The 10693-nt window shown below is 48.5% G+C and overlaps 1 protein-coding gene across 1 annotated transcript; it reads left to right on the top strand.

The window, feature by feature from the left end:
- The first annotated feature begins 1838 nt into the window (after positions 1-1838).
- On the top strand, positions 1839-8992 carry SERPINB1 (serpin family B member 1). Its single transcript, XM_007452098.1, has 6 exons — positions 1839-2007; positions 3690-3827; positions 4500-4617; positions 6066-6208; positions 6294-6461; positions 8591-8992. Exons 1-6 carry the CDS (start codon positions 1840-1842, stop codon positions 8990-8992), a joined length of 1137 nt encoding a protein of 378 aa, XP_007452160.1. The 5' UTR covers position 1839.
- Positions 8993-10693: the final 1701 nt, after the last annotated feature.

Here is a 10693-nt window from a genome sequence, read left to right on the forward strand (position 1 = left end):
TGAAATTACACACGCAAGCATTTAAGGGGGGAAGAAAAGACCTCACAGAGACAGCTACTGCTTTTATTCTTCCACGATAGTTATTCTACTTTAACATTCCGTACAGGGGAAAAACTGGTCAGTTTACATTTTAGTATAATGGGTGAGAGATACTTTATTCGCACGGATGGGCGTTCTCATGGTGTGCCTGGGGTATGCGAGTTGACCCAGCCTGCGGGGGTCATCACTTGCCAGGGGAGTCTTGGGGCTGGACTCATGGGTTCCTGAGGGACAGAGACACATCAAGGACGCTCTTTGGAACTGATTCTGTTTCATCTCACCCTAGAGGCCCCTCCTCACACACACAGCCCCAGCCCCCAGGAACCCGGAGTTTGGAGTGTTTGGAAAAGATTCCAAAGAGGCTGGTTTGCCCTCTAAGAGGTGGCACATTGTCATCTCAGTCATTCACACCGTAGTAGGAAATAGCCCATCAGGTCCTTTACGGAGAGCTGAGTTTGCCTGGAACTCAGAGAGGTGCTGGGCCCCCAGGAGCGCGCTGCGTGGAGCCCCGCTGGCCCGCCCTGTGCCCCGCCCAGCCGCAGCCCTGACTCCTAGGCAGTACGTCATCCTGGGGCAGGGCCGCCCCGCCCACCCGCTCCGCCCCCGCCTGCCGGGGACACTCCCTCCCGCCTATAAGGGCCGCGCTCGGCGCTCTCCCCAGACCACGCACCTCGCCCAGACAGCCCCGCAGCGGGTAAGGCCGGGCAGGGATCTGGGCCGGGCGGGAGAGGCTCCGATCCGCGAGCACCCCGCGGGGTCCCGCGTCCGGTGGTCACCCCGCCCGGCCGTGCGCCCCACCCGGGGTCCCCGGCGCCGCGTCCCGGGAGCTAGGCCGGGCGGCCTGCGGCGGACGGACGGCGCTCCCTGGGGCCTGAAGGCGGAAGCCGAAGCCGAAGCCGAAGCCGGAGTCCAGAATGTTTCTCGCTCTGTGACGGTTTCCAGGCAGCCCCGGCGGAGCGGCTTCTCCTGTCTGCGGCTGGAGGCGGGGAAGGGAGGCCAGTGCGACCCTAGAGATTATTTATCAGCAACAACAGTAATCATTCAACTTAGGACTTACACGCTGGGCAGCCAGCACGCCTGTTCGTCTTCCTCGAGTGTATGTGGGCTGAGAGTCGAGGTCAGGTGGGGAGAGTGCTTGGCTGAGCTGAGCGCAAGGCCAGGTGCTTCCCCTGCAGCCCCTCGCTGCCCGCGGGAGTGACAGAGGATACTTGTCACCTGCTCCTAGTCAGGCTGCCCGACCTGACCCCGGGGCCTGTGTTGGGTTCCCACTCTCATATCCTTCAGCAGCTGTGAGACTGGGGACCTCTCTAAACACCAGCAAGTGAATCTCAAAAACGAGGATACCTCTGTCTCTTTTGCGGGAATTTGCTTTAATGAGTAGCAGGTAGCTCTGATTTTCTAATAGAAACATTCTTTTTCAGGTAAAAGTGGGCAGTGGATTCATGGCTCAAATGAATCAGAGACTTGAACGGAGGGTGGGAAGTGTGCGCTCCCACGTGTGGTAGGGAAGGGCCCAGATGCACCTGTCTGCACGGCCAGGGCCCTTTAGGAGACGGAGTCCTGATCCCATGTCACTGCTGAATCCTTGTCCAGTCGCCCCAAGCTCCCACCGTTGTGCACATGGAGTGTCCTTGCCCTCCGCGCGCGAGACAGACAGAGAGAAACAGAGAGAGACAGAGAGGGAGGGAGAAAGTACAAGTTCGTTGCCTGAGTTGAGGAGGAGATGGGGAAGCGGCGTTGCCGATTGGCTGGTGTGGCAGGGGGGCAGCTCAGGGCTCTGCTCTGTGTTGCAGCCTCAGCATGGAGCAGTTGAGCGCAGCAAACACCCGCTTCGCCTTGGACCTGTTCTGCGCCCTGAACAAGAGCGATCCTGCCGGCAACATCTTCATCTCCCCCTTCAGCATTTCATCAGCCCTGGCCATGGTCCTTCTGGGGGCCAGAGGCAATACCGCAGCGCAGATGTCCAAGGTGAGCAGAAACTAGCTTTCCCAGCTGGTGCCTACCACACAGACCGTACCAGAAAGTTGTGCCTTTGAGCTCTTGCAGCGCGCTTGTAGAAAACTGCATTCCGGTGCTCAGCGTTGTGTGTTATATCATACATTATACTTGATGAAGTCAGACTTTCAGAAAAAGCCCCAGGAAAACTCCACTGGGATGCAGGCTGTCATTCATGACCCAGTCGTTACTGAGCACCTGCGATGTGCCAGGCTCTGTGTTTTGTGGGACTGAGGATGGAGCAGGAAGAAAGCTGACAAGCCCCTGCCGGGCACTGCTTCCTTTCCAGCAGCGAGTCTGCACGGCTTTCCTGTAAGCCACGTCCTCCCCCGCCCGGCACTGTCCAGTTTCCGCTTTGCCTGCGATGCTCAGCTACTCACATAATGTCGGCTGCGTCTTGATACTTTTGAGCATAATGACAGCTAGTCGAGAAGTCAAGGGGACACGAGAGCCTGTGTCTCCGTGGTCCTACCCCTGGGCCTGGCACCAGGTGTGCCCTGGTGGGCTGTGACCCCCGTTCCCGTGTGAGCAGTAGGGCCCTGCAGGGAGAGGGGGCGGGGATGCTGAGGGTCCTGCCTGTCCTTGGTGGGTGTGGAGGGCACCTGTGTGCGGGGCGTGCTGTATGCTGAGTGGGGAACTCTGGCTTTCCTTGAAAAGAGGGCTGAAAGTGAAGGTCTTTCTAACACAGGGGTCACAGATCATGCTGCACTTAGAGCCAGGGAAGGTCCAGCCCGGATTCACGTTTATGGGCCTGTTCCAGCTGCAGAGCTTCTATTTCTGTACTTGAGGAAAAACCAACCTTTTTCATCATCGCAGATACAAAAGCATTTAAAAGTTTTTAAAAATCCACTTCAAAAAAAACCCGCGGTACTAATCATTGTTAGTCATCACCTGCAAGGTAATCTAAGCTTCTGTTTTCAGACTTTCCAGGAACTTTATAAGCCAGCAAAGAACAGTCTTAAGTTTTTACCCCCATTTCCAGTAAAGAGATCCGTCACAGCACCCCCACACACATTCCATATCTCAGTGAGTAACTGGCCTTTGTACCCGGTGGCGGTTCGTTCCTTGTGCCTTAAAAGCAAGGAACCAGCCCAGGCCTCATAAAACCATAAAGGGACTCTAGATGGAACTGATGTAAGGGAATTCAGCTTTGCCCCGTGTTAAGTTTAAGGAAATTATTTTTAAGTAAGTGAGTTACTGATGCCTGTACTGCAAGTAAAAATAAAAACCTCTCAATCTGTACTATCTCTGTGTTCTTACATAGCTGATGATGCTTATTTTTACTGTTTATTTCTGAGAACTTTCAGTACAATTATATTTGTATAGAATATACATATGAACTTACCACTTCTGATTTTGGGGGAAAAAAGCAGACTTGTGTAAATATTTAGCTTGTTAACCACTCCTATTTGTGGAACCATAATTATAACAAAAACGTGATGGGAAAACAGTTTCCCGTGTCCTTATGATGTTGCACCAAGCTACACATTTTGGATTTTCTATTACCTGTTCTCCAATGAAAAATGGAGAATGATGATGGCTGGGGATCATCGAAAATTAGTAATATTAATTTAATTTGATGGAAGCAAATGCCAAGGAACCAGCTTATAATTTCAAAAGAAATGGTTATAGAAATAATGTTTTCTTTCTTTTAGGCTCTCTATTTCGAAGGGGGTGAGGAGATCCATTCAGGATTTCAGAGTCTGAATGCTGATATCAACAAACATGGAAGTCCCTACATTCTGAAAGTTGCTAACAGGTTATATGGAGAGAAAAGCTATGATTTCCTGCCTGTAAGTACTTTGCTCTTCATGTTCCAAAACTCACTAGACAATGCAGACTCTTTTCCAACACAATCGAGACACAGAAGTCAGCTTTAGTTTTTACAGACATTCAGAAAAGTGATCCAGAACGAAGACACGACAGACATATTCCCGTAAATGGATGTGATTTCATTTTCTAGTCTCCACAGTGAAAAGATTGACCCTGGCTGTTTTGCTAAAGCAAGAGTGAATTCCATAATTCACTTTCAAGTACAATCAGTATTTGCTTGTTTATGAAAATGTTAGTCAAGGGGTAGAAAAGAATTGGTAAATTTTGTTTTATTTTATTTGGGCTGTGCCGCGTGGCCTGTGGGATCTTACTTCCCTGACCAGGGATTGAAGCCCTGCCCCCTGCGGTGGAAGCACAGAGTCTTAACCACTGGAGCGCCAGGGAAGCCCCCAGGAATTGGTAAATTTTATACAACACCGAAACTACTGAACTGTACGCTTAAAAGTGCTTAAGGTCGTCTCTTGAATGCTGTGTGTTTTTCACTATACTAAGAAAAGTAGCAGGCTTAGAAATTTTTTTGTTACAATGGAATATGCCTTTTGGCACAATTTCTGTTGCTTTTAAGGAGTTTAGAAAACCATTTCTGTATGGAGTAGGAGATACTCACTTTTCCTTTTTTTTTCCTTAAACAGGAGTTCTTAGCTTCAACTAAGAAAATGTACGGTGCTGAACTGGCCAGTGTGGATTTTCTGCAGGCCGCCGAAGACACAAGGAAGACCATAAACGAGTGGGTCAAAGGGCAGACGGGAGGTGAGCGAGGGCAGCCCTGGTCGTACACACTGAGGCTTCCTTTCCTCCCCCCGCCTGCCCTTTGCTGGTGACTCTGTCTCCCCTTCCCTAGCCCCTCAGCCTGGCCCTGGGGTCCACCTTGCACTGCCCAGGGCCAGACAGCTTGCCTTCATTCTTTCTTTCTTTCTTTCTTTCTCTCTTTCTCTCTTTTTCTCTTTCTCCCTTTCTCTTCTCTCTTTCTCTCTTCCTCTCTTTCTTCCATTCTTCCTTTCTTTCTTCCTTCCTTCCTTCCTTTCTACCTTTCTTTCTTCCTTCCTTTCTTTCTTTCTTTCTCTCCTTCCTTTTTAAATAAATTAATTTGTTTTATATATTTGTTTTTGGCTGCGTTGGGTCTTCGTTGCTGCACGCAGGCTTTCTCTAGTTGCAGCGAGCGGGGGCTACTCTGGTTGCAGTGCGTGGGCTTCTCACTGCGGTGGCTTCTCTTGTTGCAGAGCTCGGGCTCTAGGCGCCTGGGCTCAGTAGTTGTGGTGCATGGGCTTAGTTGCTCCGTGGCATGTGGAATCTTCCCTGACCAGGGCTCGAACCCTTAGTCCCCTGCATTGGCAGGCGGATTCTTAACCACTGCACCACGGGGGCATGTCCCCAGACAGCTTTCAAATGTAGGAATTCCTCAAAGTGGAACTGTAAACATGTTTTAACTGAAGATGCTAAATGTTTTGTACCCATAAGTTCCCCAAACTACATTTTAAAATGAAAACTAACATTGAACGTAGACTACAAGAGGTGAAAATCTTGTGAATCAATATTTACAAGCCGCTGTGGTCATAAATACTTTTTGCCAACATCTTGTCTAAGAAACCAGGGTCGGGAGGTGGGACTGAGTCTCCTCAGGCTGTTTTTCTGCTGTGTTTCTGTCGTAGTCACGGAACGGTTGAGGCACCACAGGACACCTGTGTTCCTTCCATAAGGGACTGTCACGGCCATGCCACATCATGAGTGGGGCCTGTGTTTCAGGGGAGGAGCTGTCCTACCTTTTGGATATTTGTTAAAGCTTCCTGTGAGACTTAGGCATCTCAGTTGGAAGATTTGAAGAAGGGAGTTATTTATTAGTGACAAAACATTTTGGATAAGAAAATTTTCTTTTCCTGAAAAGGAATGGCCAGTCACAAAATGAGGCCACTACTTATCACACATTCCAGAAAAGAAGAATTTTCCTGGTTTTAGCCTTTAAACAATTGACTTGTTTTGAAGCATCGGCCCTTTGGGGGCAGTTTGTGTCACCCTGATCTGCCCCTCGAGTTGGTTTATTTAAAGCAGAAGCAGCCCGGGGGCGTGGCTAACTTAGTGCCACGTTAAAGGAAATGAAATAGAAGGAAGCATCTGAGCTGCATTTCACTGCTAAGCAAAGGTCAGTTCAAATTTGGAATTCTGATGGGTGGATGTTTAAAAAGCTAACTTTGTCTTTTTAGGGAAAATTCCAGAGCTGTTGGATTCAGGTGTGGTTGAAAGCAGGACTAAGCTGGTGCTGGTGAATGCCATCTATTTCAAAGGAAACTGGCAGGAGAAATTCATGAAGGAGGCCACAAAAGATGCAGCTTTCAGACTGAATAAGGTGAGGGCAGGTGACCGTCTAGATGACTGTGTGCTCTGAAGCCACGCTGACAGCAGTGTTAGTGATCTGTGTTTTAATTGTTCAGAAAGACACAAAACTAGTGAAAATGATGTATCAGAAGAAGAAATTTCTGCTTGGCCACATCAAGGACCTTAAGTGCCGGGTGCTGGAACTGCCCTACGACGGCGAGGACCTCAGCATGGTCATCCTGCTGCCGGATGACATCCAGGACGAGTCCACGGGGCTGAGCAAGGTGCGCCTCCCCCACCACCCCGAGTGATGTGCAGACCCTGTGTGTGTGTGTGTGTGTGTGTGTGTGTGTGTGTGTGTGTGTGTCGGGCGTAGGTCCTTGTTCTTTGTTTACAGAGGTGACCCGGTGTTCCTTCCCAGTCATCTGTCACTCCTTTGTAAAGTAGCCCATCCGCATGTACCACTGCGAAGCTCCACATTTATTTATTTATGTTTATAGAGACTTATTACTGAGGTATAATGACATGTAACATTATGTTAGTTTCAGGAGTACAGCATCATGATTCTGTAAGTGCATATAATGTGAAAGGGTCACCATAATAAGTCTAGTTAACGTCCATCACCACACAGTTATAATTTTTTTTCTTGTGATGAGAACTTTTTTTTTCCTGTGCATATAATTTTATTTAATTTATTTTTCATTGTACATTTTTTAATAACTTTATTGCAGTATAATTGCTTCACATTGTTGTGTTAGTTGCTGCTGTATAACAAAGTGAATCCGCTGTATGCATACGTATATCCCCATATCCCCTCCCTCTTGCGTCTCCCTTCCACCCCCCCATCCCACCCCTCTAGGTGGTCACACAGCACCGAGCTGATCTCCCTGTGCTATGAGGCTGCTTCCCACTAGCTATCTAGTTTACATTTGGTAGCGTATATGCCACGCCACCAAATGCCACTCTCTCACTTCATCCCAGCTTACCCTTCCCCCTCCCCGTGTCCTCAAGTCTGTTCTCTAGTAGGTCTGCGTCTTTTTTCCTGCCCTGCTCCTAGGTTCATCAGTACCGCTTTTTTAGATTCCATACACAGGCCTTAGCATACGGTATTTGTTTTTCTCTGTCTGACTTACTTCACTCTGTATGACAGACTCTAGGTCCATCCACCTCATTACAAATAATTCTGTTTCGTTCCTATTTATGGAAGCCGCACATTTAAATGTTCAGTTACTATCAGTACACAACGTGGCAGGAACATCTAAGGTACAGACCGAGTGTAACGCTGGCCAGTGGCAGCTCGTGGAGACTCCCTTAGATGAACTTTAGAGGAATGTGCCATAAATGGGGATGTTTCATTAAAACAGTTTTTTGTAATTAAAAACCCTCGACCATTATAGTTTCGCCCTGTGCTGTAAAATCTGGTCATTCTCACCCCAGTTCACGTAGATTGTGCATTAAATGTCCAGTTGCTACATGACAGGAAAAGATCCATGTGACCTGTTAGTCTGAGAGATAAGCCCACTGCCTCAGCTGAACTTTGTCTGCGGTTTCTCTTATTCGTAATTTAAAGGCAATGGTATCTCTTGCCAGGGCCAGGACGAGGCAAAACTGTGAAGAGGGAGGTTTTTCTTCAGTGTCTCTGGCCTGTTGTGTGCTTTTCCCCTCCCCCATCCCTGACCCAAATTGCTGTTGGATGGCGTTTAATATTAGCCATCTGCAGCTCTAGAGCATAAGTTAAAACCACTGTGTTCCTTCTTTCAACTGTATTTCCGTATTTGTCCGTTCCTGATTTTAAAAAAGAAAGTCTGGAATTACCAGCATCAGGAGAAAAGTGGAATGTGCTTCTGTTCCAGTGCAGTAGCAGTGATAATAGTAATGACAGTAGCTGACCTTACACAGCACGTGTATAGGGCGACTCATTCAGCACTTACAGTGCTCCAAGTATGTGCTACTGTTATCCCATTTTAGCTGAGGAACTAGGTCCATTTCTGTGTTTACCAATGAGCTAAGTCTATTAGAGATAACTGCAGCTGTGTGAGCTTCACAGATAAACACAGTGATCACTGGGATTCAGAATAAACAGAATAAAATAAATGGAAGAAAGCTTTAAAGTATCCTCTTGCATCACTCGACCAATTAGGGTAATGTTAGCCAGGATGGCCAGTGACCCAGTGTGGCAGGGGCCTGGTAAGTCCTGGGTGGATGGGCCCTTGGTGGCTTGGAACGCAGCTCTGTTCATTATCACCAAGAGCCAGAAAGAAATGAAATCCTCCAAATGGAATCTGTTCTGGTACAAAGCATGAAGGACGCTAGGGAGCAGCTGGTATGATGGGCCCGTTCATTCAAACCATGCTTCATTAACTTCCTTCTATAAAATGATTTCATCTCTTCTTTTCACCCGTTCCGAATCCAGATTGAGCAACAGCTGACTTTCGAAAAGCTGCGTGAGTGGACCAGACCCGAGAATCTGGATCTCCTTGAGGTCCATGTCCAGTTGCCCAGGTTTAAGCTGGAGGGGAGCTACGAGCTCAGCACTCTGCTGGCCTCCCTGGGTATGCAGGAGCTCTTCAGTAGCGAGGCTGACCTGTCCGGCATATCAGGAGCCAGAGGCCTCTCTGTATCGAAGGGGGTCCACAAGTCCTTCGTGGAGGTGAACGAGGAGGGCACAGAGGCGGCGGCTGCCACCTCGGTCGCCGTCAGCTACTGCATGCTGTTGACAGAGGAGTATTTCACCGCCGACCACCCATTCATTTTCTTCATTCGGCACAATCCCTCCACTAACATCCTGTTCCTCGGCAGACTTTCCTCCCCGTAGAGACTAGAAATACAAGGTCAAGCTTGGAGCATTTTACCTGCCCTTTCAATGGTGCCCATTTTCATAGATCTTTACCAGTATAACTACTATCCAAAAATGAATCTTTAATCTCCTTTGTAAGCTCAGTTCTGTTGGCTGGTTACACCCATTAACTTGGAATGGATATCTGTTCTTCTTTGTTTTTTTTTCTGCGGTACGTGGGCCTCTCGCTGTTGTCTCTCCCGCTGCACTCCGGACGCGCAGGCTCAGCGGCCGTGGCTCACGGGCCCAGCCGCTCCGCGGCATGTGGGATATTCCCGGACCGGGGCACGAACCCACGTCCCTTGCACGGCAGGCGGACCCCCAACCACTGCGCCACCAGGGAAGCCCTCTTCTTTTTTTGTGCTAAAAATATCCAGTGATTTCTTTTGAATGCATCAAGTTAAAAAAAGAAAGAAAAAATCAGATGTGTAGATTTTTGACAACGTAGAAATCTATGAAGTTGCTCTACTTTCCTGAGCGCCGGGGGGGACGCGGTCACTCTGTCATCTGTTTTACAGATAATCTTTTGGAAGCCGTAATAAAGAGACACCCTAATTGTTGAAGGGAGGCTTAAAAAAAGATATTCAATTGAAATACCGCAGAGCGCCCCAATTAAGGGTCTGCATTATGAAGACAGACTTGCCTTGGCAATGTCTCTGAGCCTCTGTTCTGCAGGATTTGTATCCCATTACAGCCCTCCAGGTTTCAAACTATCAAAGAGCCACCTGGTGATAACCTAACCCCTCCCTTTTTTTTGTTCTCCCTTTTCCTTCCTGATATGAGTTCGTGTGGGATCACAAGGCATCAAGCAGTAGGTGTCTCACCATGAAAGATGCCAAGAAATGACAAAAAGAAAAATGTCGTAGGAGATACTATTAAGCAAATAGGTGGCGCAGAGATCTCACTGTTAACCGGCTTCTGCCGTGTTTTCTGATAAAGGCTCTTGACGTCCATAGTATGGTACAGGTTTTTACGGTAATGGGACGGCTTTATGCAACACTGTGGTGGGAGATGGGGTGAGGATGCACTCTGATTAACCCTTTGTTAGTACACTCCTTGGAAGGGGGCGTGAAATGCTGCATCTTTGTGCTCCCATAAAGCTGGTGGGCTGGTTAATAAAGTTTCCTAAGATTCTGCAAACCAGACTGACCTCAGTCGTTTTCTTGTTTCTCCCTGATCTCAGACAAGCCAAGACTGCAAAAGGGGGTTCTTGGCCTGACCAACGATCACGTCTGTCCTGATAGGGAGTGACTCCACAGCACAAAACAAAATTTCAGCAAATCTCATGTTGGCAAGCATTTCTTCCTTCTTTTTTTCTTAAGATACTTACTAGCACCTGCCATATCCCAGGTCCTTGTAGCTACAGGGACAACAAGAAAAGCCACAGTCACTGCCTTCTGCTACTCTTTTTTTTGTTGTTGTTTGTTTGTTTCGTTTTGTTTTATTTTGTTTGCGGTACGCGGGCCTCTCACCGCCGCCTCTCCCGTTGTGGAGCACAGGCTCCGGACGCACAGGCTCAGTGGCCATGGCTCACGGGCCCAGCCACTCCGCGGCATGTGGGATCCTCCCGGACCGGGGCACGAACCCGTGTCCCCTGCTACGGCAGGCGGAGTCTCAACCACTGCGCAACCAGGGGAGCCCTCCTCATCGTAAAATCTACTCAGTGATTTAGACTAAATC

The sequence above is a fragment of the Lipotes vexillifer genome, unplaced genomic scaffold, assembly GCF_000442215.2.
Source record: "Lipotes vexillifer unplaced genomic scaffold, Lipotes_vexillifer_v1.1 scaffold1162, whole genome shotgun sequence".
In the NCBI taxonomy this organism is placed as follows: domain Eukaryota; kingdom Metazoa; phylum Chordata; class Mammalia; order Artiodactyla; family Lipotidae; genus Lipotes; species Lipotes vexillifer.

Bases quoted from the DNA above. Each gene is read 5' to 3' on its own strand.
- SERPINB1 (XM_007452098.1), top strand. From the start codon at position 1,840: ATGGAGCAGTTGAGCGCAGCAAACACCCGCTTCGCCTTGGACCTGTTC. The intron at 3,828-4,499 runs GTAAGTACTTTG...TTCCTTAAACAG, and splicing joins AAAGCTATGATTTCCTGCCT to GAGTTCTTAGCTTCAACTAA. The intron at 4,618-6,065 runs GTGAGCGAGGGC...TTGTCTTTTTAG, and splicing joins GGTCAAAGGGCAGACGGGAG to GGAAAATTCCAGAGCTGTTG.